The sequence below is a fragment of the Glycine soja genome, chromosome 10 (assembly GCF_004193775.1).
Source record: "Glycine soja cultivar W05 chromosome 10, ASM419377v2, whole genome shotgun sequence".
Lineage (NCBI taxonomy): Eukaryota > Viridiplantae > Streptophyta > Magnoliopsida > Fabales > Fabaceae > Glycine > Glycine soja.
The window spans coordinates 879,571-894,414 of NC_041011.1; the positions used below are offsets into that span (position 1 = coordinate 879,571).

The 14,844-nt window shown below is 31.5% G+C and overlaps 2 protein-coding genes across 2 annotated transcripts; both read right to left on the bottom strand.

The window, feature by feature from the left end:
- Nucleotides 1-6,824: 6,824 nt before the first annotated feature.
- Nucleotides 6,825-9,083, bottom strand: LOC114372083 (pectinesterase-like). Its single transcript, XM_028329471.1, has 2 exons — nucleotides 7,931-9,083; nucleotides 6,825-7,781 (listed from the first exon to the last, which is right to left on the bottom strand). Exons 1-2 carry the CDS (start codon nucleotides 8,934-8,936, stop codon nucleotides 7,063-7,065), a joined length of 1,725 nt encoding a protein of 574 aa, XP_028185272.1. The 5' UTR covers nucleotides 8,937-9,083; the 3' UTR covers nucleotides 6,825-7,062.
- A 1,279-nt stretch (nucleotides 9,084-10,362) lies between these two features.
- On the bottom strand, nucleotides 10,363-14,282 carry LOC114372084 (pto-interacting protein 1-like). The gene is made up of 8 exons (XM_028329472.1): nucleotides 14,060-14,282; nucleotides 13,160-13,256; nucleotides 12,680-12,930; nucleotides 12,460-12,586; nucleotides 11,957-12,230; nucleotides 11,669-11,801; nucleotides 11,422-11,508; nucleotides 10,363-10,973 (listed from the first exon to the last, which is right to left on the bottom strand). The coding sequence occupies exons 2-8, from the start codon at nucleotides 13,242-13,244 to the stop codon at nucleotides 10,845-10,847; spliced, it is 1,086 nt and encodes a 361-aa protein (XP_028185273.1). The 5' UTR covers nucleotides 13,245-13,256; nucleotides 14,060-14,282; the 3' UTR covers nucleotides 10,363-10,844.
- Nucleotides 14,283-14,844: the final 562 nt, after the last annotated feature.

Genomic DNA, 14,844 nt, shown 5'->3' on the forward strand with positions numbered 1-14,844 from the left:
TGATAATTTAAAAAATTAATAAATTTTTAGTACTGATACATAGAAAATAATATTAATTTAATTAACTAAATAAAATAAGTGTATTAATGTTTTATTATCTTCTCTATAAATAAAGGATTTTAATTTAGAAACAAGAGGATTAAAATGGTGGATTTAAAATTACAGGAAAAAAAATTATAATTTAGTCTTGTTTTCATTATTATTATTATTATTGATTTTAAAATTATATTTAAGTATCTTCTTAATTATTTATTGTTTATTTTCCCCCAACAGAACAGATTCTCAATTTCTCATAATCGCGGATGAGAAATAAAACAATAGTTATGTTCGTTAATTTTGATTTAGGTTATAAGAAAGTAATAATCTATTGATAAATTGTATTATTTGTTTATAGAATTTAATTTAATTGAAATATAGATACTATAAGAAAATTATTACCGTTCAATGATAAATTATCATAGCAGTCCAATAAATAAATAAATTATATATATTAAATTTTAACAATAAGAATTTAATTAGATATAGTGAAATTTTATAGTATGAATTGTCATACAAAGGAAACTATTTACTTTTATAATAATTATTTTAAAAGTTAAATTTAGAATTATTTTTAATAGTATATTTTTTTAAAATGACAATATATATTAAAATTTATCTTATAATATTTATTTTAAAAATCATATTTTTTGTTGACGAATTTTTTTTAAAAAAAATACACTAACAACGTATTAAAATGATTAAACTCATTGTTTAACCTAAAAAAGTAAAACATATGATGTGATGTTGGGCTTTTATTATTATTGAAGAAATTTTAATTCACTTTTGTTTTGTTTTTCAAGTCTAATTTTAGGAGTCAAATCTCATCTCTCTTGTCTATGTTTCCTTGTTTTCCTAATCAAATTCCGTCAATAAATTTTTACAAGTAAATTTCTCATGTGTAAGAGCATTATCTTCATCCTTCCATCTCACTCTCCATCTTCCTGAAATTCAATTAACACCAAACTAATTGCATAGACTACTCAAGTAGAGGGAAACGATGACAAAGGTTGCCCACGAATTAGTGTTCATGAACAAATGTAATATAGTATTTGAGGAACTTGTCTCTTAAACTGGAGTGATATCCCCTTGATAAGAAAACATTTTTTAAAGAATCTTTCCTAGTAATTTGGTTTCAGCTTTTCATAAAATTAAACATGTCCTAGCCTTTAGGGACTATGCTTATGTCCTTCTGAATTTTTTACAGTTTTCAAATTTCAGCCTTCTGTGACTATAGGTAGTATTCCATTCATGTTATTGTAGATTCAAAAATTCAGTTTTTTGAGCATGTGTTGAAAAGGAATTGCATTTTAATGCACCATAAAGGTTCCTAAAATCACTACCATTGGCAACAATAGTACTTTAAGCTGAGCAAAGTAGACAGATCTTTACAAGATTTAGGGAATTATGAAATATTTCTTCTATCATTGTCCTATAGCGGAAGTCCTTGCCAACTTTTTCACATTATAATTCTTTATGTTAATTTGTATGGTAACAGTCACACTAACTGCAGTGCCATGAAATTTCTCCAACTTAATCATTGCCCTCCTCCACAAGAGCAAGTAAATCAAACTTTGTTTGTCAAACAAGGTTACAAATTTGATAGCTCTCTCAGTCTCTCTATATAGACAAGACATAAAAGTATGAAAAACATGTTTTGCGTTCATAAATTTCATTAAGTGGAGCAAAACAAAGCCAGTTATCAATGATCTTGTCCTTGTCCTCGGTTCTATCTCTGCCATTTGCATCTTTCTCTTCAACTTTAACTTCCCCAAATGTTCCTTTTCCTTCAAACACATCTAACCTAAGAAACTTAAAGAAATATTTCACAAATTCACTGCTTACAAAATGCATAAAATGAAGTGAGTCATCAATTGGAGTAAAACTAAAGAAGAGAAAAAAATGATAGTAAAGATGCAAAATGTGAGAAGAATATTATGTATAAAGAACATTATACTTTGTCTAGATTAGTACAACTATTTTTAATTAGTAAGCAAATGATTATGAATTAACTACCAGTCTTTGGACTTATTCCACAAATCCATATTACAAATTCATGTCCTTATCTCTATTAACTATTTTCTTTTTTTCTGCTTGCCATTTGATAAATATGTTTTGAGTTCCTTTGAAATTGCTGAATCGCATCTCTGTTTTGTATTTGTTCAAGTAGCTAGTCTCCCTTCCAATGTTATATTCGTTGAAAATCTCAAATTAGAAAAAATACAAGTAAATCCCCCATTCTTCTTTGACCCATATAATACACTCTGTTCATCACAGGCTGTTTTATCTCTTTCTTAATTGTTACTTGCTATGTGATATGCTCTCTGTCATTTTATTAAAATCATCATTTACTATATCTTCTTTTGATTTACCATGCTCAACCAGTAAACCTTTATTTCTGTTCAAATTCGAACTCTAGTTTTTCCCATGTTATTTCTTTGTTTTCTGCTTTACCTAAGTAAATGATATCATTTGAGGATGCCATTTGATAATTTTGATCCTATAGTACTGTCATTGTGTTTCTGAATCACCCAAAAATGTATTTCTTGATATTAAATATTGGATTTTTCGCACTCTGCTCCCCACAGTGGTAGTTTCTTAAATTTAAATTTTTCATGTCTCAAATCCAAATAAAAAGCATTTATAATACACTCACAATATAGCAATCTATCATTTGCTGTAGAAGAATGACATGCAGCAAAGTAATCATACAATGAGGTAAAAACTGAATAATTTGTAAAACACCTCCCCCTAAAGAATTTAATCATGGATTTTACTAACTACCCATGTCAAAAGAATAAATAATAGACACCTTCGCTACTGATGGTTTCTTAAAAGAAATTTACGATTTATCTATGAAAGTCAAATAAGAAAACGCCTACAATAAACCATATAAACAAGGCAATCATAATCTAACACCCTATAATCTGATGCAAGAAGAAAGCATCAATGAGAAATGGAAACATAAAATGAATTAAAAATTGAATAGTTTGTAAAAATATTTACCTAAATAGTTAAGCAAGGAGTAGTGATATAAATTTCAGCAATTAATGACAGCAACTCTGGTTAGTGGAGAGTTCTGAAGCAAATACTCCACTACCTTGTTTACTTCTTCATCGGACAAATTCATGTGTGGAATCACTTTCACTTTCAATGTCTCCAATCTAACAAAGCACAGAAGTTGAGTTTTCATTGTAGCAAGATTTGATAGATCCTACAGAATTAGAGTGAAATGAAGATATATTTCAATGGATACTGTAAAATGCAAGATTGAGTATAGGCAAAAATTGACATAAGAATGCAGGCATCGTATATTGTGTTTAATAGTTTTTTGCTCTCAGTGTTTAAACTAACATAAGGTTTGGATTTGTTTTTGTTTGAAAACATAATTTGTTTACAAAACCTATTTCTATTGTATGAGTTTGTTGTTGTGAAAATTAGTTATTTATTTCCAAAGTTATTTTAGATGATAACCTTGCATTTGCAAAAACAGGTTTTGAAATTCTTAAAATCACATTTCAATCCCCTTTTTATGATATTTATCTTTACAAATAAGGGTGTGCACATAAATTTATTTTCAAACTGAACTATTTTTTAACTGCATTAGTTTTTGAACCAAATTGGTTTTAGAATCAGTTTGGTACACTTAATAATCAAATTGCTTTTTCTAAAATCAAATTTTTTAAAAGAAAAAAAAATTGTAATTTAGTTCTAAAACAATTTGATTCTTAAAATTGATTTAAAACTAGTTCAAAATCAATTCGACCCGTAAATCGATTTTTAAAACCAATTTGAAATCAAATTGTTTTTAAAACCACTTCTCAAGTTTGGTTTAAGAATTGAATTGTTTAAACGAGTTCGAAACCGATTTAGTTCAAGGTTTTTTCAAATTGATTTTTGCACACTCTTATTTGTAGATATGAATTTAATTTTTACCAATCGAACTAACCTTTGTTGACTTATTTTTTATTTTTTAATATTGGACTTCATGATATTTTAACCATGACATTAATTTACATAATAAAAATCCAATGAGTGTAACTTGATTGACAACACACGTTGAATTTGTAGGAAAAAACTAGAGTTCAATCCCTGCAGAATATACTCTTGGGGAGGAACGATAAACTTTAAGTATGACTTAACCCTAAACCGATGATTAGTCCAAAAGCCAACCCAAAGAACCAAAGTTTGTAGGAATACATCAAGATCCCACCAAGAAGTCAAAATACCCTAATTACGATTGTTGAAAACAAATAAAATAATGAAAGTATGATATTTAAATTAGTACAATACACAATGTGAAAAATATAGTAATTGAAACTAAAAATTAGTAGATATCTTAACCATTACATCAATTAACATAGTAGAATACACAAATATGAAAAATATAATTAAAATAATTCATATATAAATAAAAATGATTATAAATTAATTAAAAAACTAAAGTTATAAATACTTCAAAATATATTTTATCCGTAAATTGAAATAAAAAATTATATAAAAATAATATATAAACATGTTTATTTGTGAGATTTTATATTTATTATCTATTTCAATAAATAATTTTATCAAACACTTATAATTTAATAAGCTAACTTATAACTTTTAATTATCGACTATCTATTAATTTTCAACTAGCAACAAGCCAAACCCACTAAAAATATAATATTATTATTTACTTTTTTCTGCACTAATATTTTTATTTGCTTAAGGATTAGAATAACTACAATTTCATTTTGGAATTTGAACAATGAAATTTAGAATTAAATGTTCTCCTTTAGTAATTAGTAATTTCAATTATGTATGTAAGCTTGATAATTTGATATTTTTAAATTTTAAGACTTTAATGTTGTTGAATTGTGATTAATGTTTGGATAATTAAATTTTATTTTAAGACTATAATTTGTTAAGACTTTTAAATAGTATTTATGTATTTAAGACATTTGAATGACTATTTTAATGGTAATATTATATATAGATGCTTGAATGGTTATGTTATTGGAGACATTTGTCATTTTGCCTATTAGTTATATCTATATAGTTGTGTGTTCAATCACTTGAATGTTTTTGATGAAAAAATGTTTCTTGTGTGATTTGTTATCAAAAGAAAAATGAAATAAACATAATATTATTATATGTTTAAAATAATATCATGTATTCTTATTTTATCAACAATTTTATATGTGTGATTTGCTATCAAAATATAATGGTTCTCCACAAAATGTCTTTTTTTTTTTTATCAAAATACTTATAAAACATGATTAAAATAAAGATTCTCAAATACTTTGTCTACCCGGTGCATCTAACTATTAAAAAACTAGTGATCAATAATAAAACAAGTAAAGAATAGGAAAGGATAAAACGAAAAAGAAAGGATAAGATAATCTATAAGGATGCATTTGATTCGTTAAAAATCAAGAGATAGGACAACACAAAAATATTTGTCCAACATTTGATTTAAAAAATGACTGAGAGACAATACAAAATAAAGAATAATGAACTAGATAAATATCTAAAAACTTGTTTACTTGCATACTCATATGAGCCGGTCACCAACTTAAACCATAGGCTTTGATACCAATTGTTAGGGAGATTCGAGGGGTACACTTGTGGACCAGGAGCCACCACATAAGCAGACCTGACACCACACTAGTCTAACCCAAAATTTAAGACTCAGGTTTATGGGTCTTCTCTTCACTTATATGGTGTTGAACCTTTCCACTTTTACCCGATGTGGGACTTCACCTCACACTTGTAACCCAACAATACACACATCAAACAAGATACAACACAAAATTAATATTGTGTATCCATCATCAAACAACATATAATATCAAAAGTTGTCTTATAACTTAATTACTTATCCAATATTATTTTGTCCATCCAACATTTTTAACAAATCAATCAAACGCACCCTAAGAGTTACTTTCTTTAATCCTATGTTTATCCGTGTCATCTACATTACGCGTACAACTCCATTAAAGGAAACGGATTTCGTTTATGGAAAGACTAAATTGAGTTACAAATTACAGTTTTAAGGAAATGTTTTTAATTTTATTAAATTAAGGATTAAAATGACGATGTATGAAAAATTTAGACACTAAATTTATTGTTTATTCTTATAGTATAAATAATTTATTTAGTTTTAAAAAATTAAAACAAAAAAAACATTAAAAAAATACTTCACACAATAAACAATTCCATGCAAGACCTAAATTGGCAGATTCTGAAAATGAAAGACTTTTTTGTGAATAAAAAAGAAAATTAAAGGAAATATTTCATGCTTAATTTGGGAGGACAATATTTTCACGCGGGATCCACCAAATTTTTTATATTTCCTTTTCATTTTATTCACAAAAAACACAGAAAAAGTTAATAATTTCCATCTTATTTTCATCATTTCTACTTCCTTTTTCACGTAATCAAATTAAAAAGTTCTAACTGCCAACAGAAAACCGAGTCTTACACAATTATCCCAAATCAAGATTTTTCCTTTACCTTATTAATTACTAGCTAAGAACCAAAATAACAAACGCCAGAAACACCCCTAACTTTTCCATGCAAATAAGTAATGCTGCTCTCTTTGATGCAATATAACTCGATCTTAGACGACCAGATGTATAGATGTACCTTTGTACTATTTTGACATTTTGAGAGAAAAAAAATATAAATATTATTATAGGTGATATGATATAATAAAAACAGAGAAAATAAATAAATATTAGATAGGTGCTTAAGATATATGAATATCCATATATCTTTTTCCCATTATAAACTTCTGAAGTCTCTTTTCAAAAAACAATGTAAAAAGTCCACATATATTAGCTGTACAGTTTTCTCATGTTTGTACAAGATATGATATGATTCCACCCTAGCTTGGAGGTAGAATCACAACAAGTGTGCTGAAAACAAAGCTAATTAATTTATTCTACGTATATATAACTATAGACACATTAATTTGCACAAAAAAAAAAACTTGTTCCCAAGATTAACCCTACAGCAGTATCATGCATGATGATAGATAATTCAAGGTTTGGTGAAACCAATGGTATAAGGAACGCCAGTAGCCTTCAACCAATCATCGGCATTTCCAGAAGGTCCACCTCTGAGGAATTGGCCAGCAGTGAATTGCTCAGCTTCGTTCTTATTAATATTGGGATGGTAACCCTTCCACTTAACCCTTCCTTGAACGTTGGAACCAGGTCCAACGTTAGCATACTCAGCATAGTACAACGTGTCAAGAAACAAGTTCCCACTCCAAGGGGTCCACCCCTCTGGCTGAATAAAGTCGCCAATGTTGGATTCCATAACTACTGTTCTTGCGAAGTCCTTCCACGGCCTCCCCAAGTAGGATTTCGTTTGGAACCTTGTAGGGAACAGAGCTTGCTCCGGCAGTATCTCGCAGTTCTGGAGCACGATTCCTGTGGCCATGTTCTTCTGCTTGGTTCCATCTGCGGTCACCGTGTTGAATTGGTTAGCTTCTGGCTTCCTTACTATGATTCTCGAGTTCTGGATCAGAGTTGGAGCTGCTCCGAAGATGAAGTCTATGGTGCCCGAGATTTCGCAGTTGCGGTAGAATTGACGGTTGGCCTGGGTGTACAATGTGTCTTGGTAACCGTGCATGGCACAGTCGAACATGGCCGACATGTCTCCTTGGTTTCTGAATGCCACTGCTTGGTGCTTCTTTGCACCCGCTGTGTTCTCGAATGCTATTGACTTGGCAATGAATCCAGGTGCAGTATTGGCTGCATGCATGCATAATTAGTTAATAATGCCCAATCAAATGTTTACTATAATCCCAAAAATTAATTGAAACCATTCAGGTTTAATTAATATTATTTTCGATTTCCATCGGATAAGAAAAAAAAATTTATTAACTATAGAGAATACTTACCAAAGGTGGCAGTTTGCATTGTCTTGACGCCATCTATAAAGTTTTTGTTACCAGTAATAATGGATTTTGTAGGGCCATCACCATAAATCAAAATATTCTCTGACTTCTTAGGGATAGTGATATACTCGTTATAAATCCCAGCTTTAACATAAATAATGAATCTGCCTTTGAAATTCTTAGGGTAGGAGTCAATAGCTTGCTTAACGGATTTAAATTGACCACTACCATCTAGGGCAACCACTGCATTGGGTGGGGGTGCACCTCCTTGGTTCATCTTAGCAAGTAGCCTGCGATCTGCAGCAGAGAACCACGTAGGGTACCCTTCAGCATCAAGCTCGAGAAGACGACGAGAAGCCGGGTTCAAATCCAACTTGAGGTCAAAACTCTGAAGGATTTTGGATAAGTTAGTGACAATGTCTAGGACTATGCCAGTGAGCTTCCCCATTTGGTCCAAACTTCCTGTGTGCAGTTGTTCCTTAATTTCCTGCTCACCGTTGGTCTCGTTGTTGAAGCCGTCCATGCATGATTGCTGGTACGAGATAATTGCACTCAACCAGTTCCTGAAGTCAGGAGATTGGTCATGCAGCGCTTGAATGTTGTGATTGTTAACCAAATTAGCCGAGGACTCGATGCTGTCCAAGGCGAATTCGATTAAGTCCTTGCAATCATCAAGGGCCATTTTGATGCCAGGATCTTTGTCTCCATGTTCCACTTTGAGCCTATCACTCATGTTCAATGCTTGGATCACGCTTTTCACCGTTGCTTCCACTCCAGCAGCTATGTATGCCTTTGGATCTGAGGAATTCGTGCTGTTCACGGTAATAAGAGTATCGTGACAAAGCTTAGGGTCATCGGTGCCTTCACACATTGCCTTCACGGATTTCTGTTGAGCTTCTACTTCAGGATTGGATGTGCCCTTTCTGTTAACAACAACCACAACACCGATGGCAACACCCACCACAAGGATTAGGGAAACACCAGATGCAAGTATTTTTCCATTCACCATTTTTGTTTTTTTTATTCTTTTTTTATAATAGGAAAGATGAAATATAGATTTCCTCCCCTTTATTTGATTTCTTGTACGGGAGGATGACGTATATATATATATATATATATGATTGATTAGTATATTTTTTTGTATATATGAATTACACATCACACTACAATGATTCAACGGGTTTATATAGGTAGATAGCTAGTTTAACTTTGCTTCTATCCTCTTGGAATAGATGAACGAGAGTTCAGAATTTTAGGAAAGATTAACTAGGACACCACTATTTCTTGAACAGCCGTTTATTGCTATGGTGGAAAAATAATCCTCCTATAATAAGTGAGGCTGTTATTAATTTCCTGAGTAAGATTTCTGTGTTGTGTTGATGGTGGATAATGTTTGCTTGCATTGTGATGGCCAATAATAGTTGAGGCCTGGACCATTTTTCAGTCCATAGATACTTTCAAGTTGTCCTTTGTTTTTGCAAAACCGCAGGAGTATTATTACCATTAATTAAGATGATAAGGCTTTGTGCATTATAAGATGATTTGAATCTTATTATTAAATAAAAATTGACAGTTCAGTCATACGATTTTTTAATTAAATATCACGTTAATTTTTTAAAAAAATTACATAAAATTTGTAATTAAATATACAATGTAAACAGTTAATTTTAATCTCATAACCATCATACGGATTTAACCAGCAGTTTGAAAATCAAATCTGTCACCTCTATGCAATTTGCATTAACACAAGAATTTGCCGTCCAATTTTCCTTTTTATTTTTTTTATATATAAAAATAAGAAAAAAAATCAAGTTGTAGATTGAACAAGACATTTATGTGTTTGAATAACATAATTATTCGAATTGATTTGATTTATTAAACCAAACTCTCCTTGCTAGAAGATATGGGTTACTTGCTCCTAAGTTTGATTTATTGATTAATTAGAGATAATTTTTATTTAATTGTAAACATTATATTAAAAAAATATCCTAAAATACCAACATATATCATTAGGGCAAACGAAGAACATGATCCTGAGATAATACCAGAAGCAATTTCATTTTGCTTCCAAGTCTTCTCAATTCTCGAGTGCTTATTTAATCTTTCTACGTTGAAATCATTTCCATTAAAAACCATAATCCTCCCTGTTTATTATTTGCCATTGGAATTGATTATGATCTACACACCAAAGAGAGCAGAGGAGAACGACACCATTTCCTCACCGTACAACCAGACAAAAGAAAACCTTATTCAGACACAATTTAACCAAATCATATTTTATGTGTAAAATTATATAAGCCATAATAAAAGTGCACCATGAATCATTCGAGCATAATTCATAATTCCCCAACGTGCCAAAATAAATTAGTAAGGAAACGAAAACAATCATATATGATTAAAAAAATTAAATCGCAAACGAAACAACAGCCACAACATTGAGCAGTGAAACAATATTTTCTTTTTTCTTTCCTAAAACATTGGAATTGAAATTTTGAGTAATTTATACAACTCTCAATTTGACAAACATTTTAATGAAAAAAAATTAAAAGAATCAATCTAATAAGAACGGCTCTCGGTGAATAACTGTTTCCAGTAGAGATAGTCCATTGACTTGCTCTTAGCTTTGAGTATACACAATTCTGTTTTGCAGTTTTTCCCAACACTTTATCGTAAAGACGGCAATCATCCCAGAAGTAAAGGATAGAAAGGAAAAAAAAAATAGACAAAGCAAGTACATTAAAATGAATAAAAGCAAGGAAACCGCAAAGAACCTCATGGATTATGAACAAAATGAATGCAGTGTAAACAATGGGATATAAAGTCATGTCTGAGCAATTTACCACCAGCTTCTGAAGTTATATTTTGCATGCACACTTGTGCACATACTCACAAATATGTAGAGAAAGTGATACAGAGATTAATTGGGTATTTCACCGGCAGGTCCAGGTCGTGCAGTCAACAAAGGTTGAAGAGCTTTGACTACAATGCTCATGTTTGGTCTGAAATCAGCTTCATATTGCACACACAGTGCAGCAACAGCAGCCATCTATAATTAATCAAGTATCATGTTATCCATGAGTATTGTTCAAGTATATGTTTTATCATTAAGGACAGTTGTTATGGGATTCTGTGGTTTCAATAAAGATTCCCAGAAAGAAAAAAAATGTATATTAGCATAATGAATGCCAATGACTCGTACTGAAATTGAGATCATAAACAACATAAAGACATTGTCTTCCGATTGCTCAGCTAATTATATCCAACAAATTTCCACCTAAAGGGAATGTAATACAGCAGTTTTAGACTCAAAATTTGGTCTTTTTGCATATTCAGTATTTACTACCTAAAAAAATAGAATTCTGATGTTATCTCTAGAGTTTTCCAATTCATATGCATACAATTTAAAATAATATATAACATAATATTTTCATGGACTTTCAATACCACCTTAGCAAGAAAATGAAAAAAAAAAAAAACTAATAGAAAGTAAGCACCTTAGCAACAGCTTTGGGTGGGTATTCTCCTCCTAGTCTTGTATCAACACACTGCCTGACTTTATCCTCACTGAGTTTTGGTGTAGCCTGAAACAATATACATCAATTGCTGCCATCAGTTTCATCAGCTAGGATTTTAGAGTGGACAATACGCCATAATAAAAAAAGTTTAGTTTCTCCTCCTTTTGACTGGAGTGTGTGTTCAGGGGCAACGAGACTAAAGATAAGAAATAGCTTAAATTAGTACCCAAGTAACCAGACTCTGCTGTCCACGTGGTAGTGTATGATCAACAGGTTTCCTTCCAGTCAGAAGTTCCAGAAGAACAACGCCAAAACTGTATACATCACTCTTAGCATTCAATTGTCCAGTCATTGCATATCTGCATCCACAAGATTAGACAGATAGTAATTCAGCAGTCTGAGGCCAGGGAACTAGATAAAATCAAAAGTTTGTTTCTCCAGATATAATGTCTGTTTATTGACTTTAGTCAACTGTGGCAGAAAAGAAATTGATAAGTTGATAATCATGTCTTACTCTGGAGCATGATAACCAAAGGTTCCAAGGACACGAGTAGAATGAAGACGTGCAGCCATGTCAGGAGCCTGATTTGATAAATCAAAATCTGCAATTTTAGCAACATCATCATCAAAGATTAGCACATTGCTTGACTTGATGTCCCGGTGGATAATGTGCGGATCAGCCTTCTCATGCAAGTATTCAAGTCCTCTTGCCGCCCCTACGGCAATTTTTACTCTTTGTGCCCATGTCAAAACTGGGCCAGGCTGTGCTCCTTTAACACCTTTTCTGCCTGCATGTACAACAACAATTATGAGAACATTTACACATAATAAACATACAGACTTGACTAATATATCTCTCAAGTAGTGACATTGCCTCTCAAGGCAACAAAAACAAAAAAACAACATCAAAAGCTATAATCTCCTCAGTTCTTCTAACATATAGAAAAACAATTCAATTAACCGTTACAGATGATAATGATTTTATAATTTAACCAATTGAAAGGCAAAACTATATACCGTGTAAAATATCATGAAGAGACCCATTAGATGCAAACTCATAAGCAAGAATACGGGAGCTTCCATCAATGCAATATCCAAGCAACTGAACAAAATTTTCATGCTTCAACCTTGATACCATTGAAACCTAAAAGTTCAAAAACAACAGGTTTTATGGGAATTGAACAACTTAATGACCTGACAAAAAAAATACTAAGCCAAGAATGGCGCTTATACATACCTGGGCTAAAAATTCCTCATCAGGCTGTTTACTGGCATCCAACTTCTTGATTGCTGCAGCCAGCTCACTTTTAAGAACACCATAATATACTCTTCCATAGGATCCCTCTCCAATCAGAGCATCTTGACCAAAGTTATCTGTAACTTCTTTCAGTTCATCTGCTGATATATTAGGAACTTCAATGGGCTGAGGTTTAACAGGCTGAGTGCCCTGCTTTGCAGTTTCAGAAGCAAGATAATTTCCATCATTTCCTGCATAATAGAATTTATCACAATAACTTCATCAAATTCAATATTCAGGTAAAATAACATCAAACAAATTAAAACAATGAAGTATTCATAATGAAGCATTTCAATCACATATTGCATATCCAATCCGATTTGACATGGAAATATCACTCAAAGATGCCTGACTGCTTAGAGTTGCAAACTAAATACATCATCCCTGATTCATTGCTCTAGCTTATATGAACCAAATTACCTGCTGGATTTTTTACGACGTATGGTCCTCCACTTTCAGCAGCCTTGTGGAGGTCATCCTCTTCGCAACAGCTGAAACAACTCATGATTCTTTCCCACTGAAATAATTCAATAGACCATTAAATCATATACTAACAACTGTTAATTGTTAATCTTGAATACAAAGTCTCTATAAATAAAATAAAAAAATGCATCCATGAAGATGTTCATTCCTACAAAAGAAGATACATCCCGGTGGCAACTGCAACTTTCATCAATTCAAAAGGAAAGAAGGAAGGAAATAGTGCTATTTGGTGTGGTTTCTTTCCAATTACGATGAGTTCTACTTCGAAGGGTGTTTGGTTTTCAGTTGACACACATTCCAAACCACATTCAACTCAATCCATGAGTCTAGGGTTATTGGACTCAACGGCCGTTTCAGGCTTCATTTCAGTGGCATGATATGAAAATATGAATAGAAGCAACTCATTTATTTAATAATTAATTAAAACACGCAATATAGCCTAGCCAAATAACTCATAGAAAAACCATCAAATAGAAAACCGAGATTATTACATTCTAAATTTTTATTTGCATAATTCCATCATCCTTGGACAACAAACGATGCGTGAAAACTTCACTGCCGTGAAATCAGACAATACTAATGTAAGCTCAACGCTTTGGTCAGCAAAATCTCAATCCAAAAGGAAACGGATCGAAACGGTTTCAGCCAATCAGAGCAAAGTACAACTAAAGTCCAAGCTATCAGTCACAGATCAGTGAAACGCGGAAGCGAACCGGTTAATACAGGCAGAAAGGTAAATTTTGCAGGAATATAAAAATAAATAAAAAACATAAAAAGGAAAGGCGAACGCAAAAGTGACATTGAAGAGTGCGTGTGATATGATAGATCGATGAGTACCTGAAATGGTGGAAAGTGAAGATGCGAAGGGGAGGATCTCGGTGAAAGATGCGCAGGATAAGAAGGGAGGAGTGCGTAGGATAAAAGAGTAGAACAAGTTCTTGAACTGGAAACGGAATGATGAATGAGTTACTACTAGTGCATTATTATTAGTTACAACTTACAATGATTTGTTTATTTATTTATTTATCTTCTCTAGAACAAATAATAAGTATCATGGTGTATTGTATGTATTATCCATCATGTCACTATTTAAATAGCACTAATTGAGGCTCTTTTACGTGTTCCACACCGACCTTGCTAGCCAGACTTGACTTGCGAGGTATACACACTACACACCGGTGGGTACAGTAAAGTGTGAATGGGCCTGCCCCTGTTTCAATTAGTTTAATATATCTCAAGCTTTGTTAATGAAATTCTCAGGATTATAATTGAAAATGCTCAATTAATACAAATATAAATTATATTAAGTTTTTTATATATTCACTATTAATTTTTACTTTTTATCTGAAATTTAATTAATTATATATTTTTTTGTCATCATATATTATTAGTGTGAGGTACCTATTAAAAAATTTAATCACATGTTTGCCTTCCATGTATGAATTTAGTCAATGTAGTTGAGTATTAATTATTAAAAGAATTATAACAATTTACACTATCATGCATAAAATGGATTAAAAAAATCCTCAGTGCTAAAATGTGATAATTGATCATTGGTTCAAATAATCCTGGGACATTCACTGGGATTTTTAATATTTTCATCTTTTCGAAAGTAAGTTTGG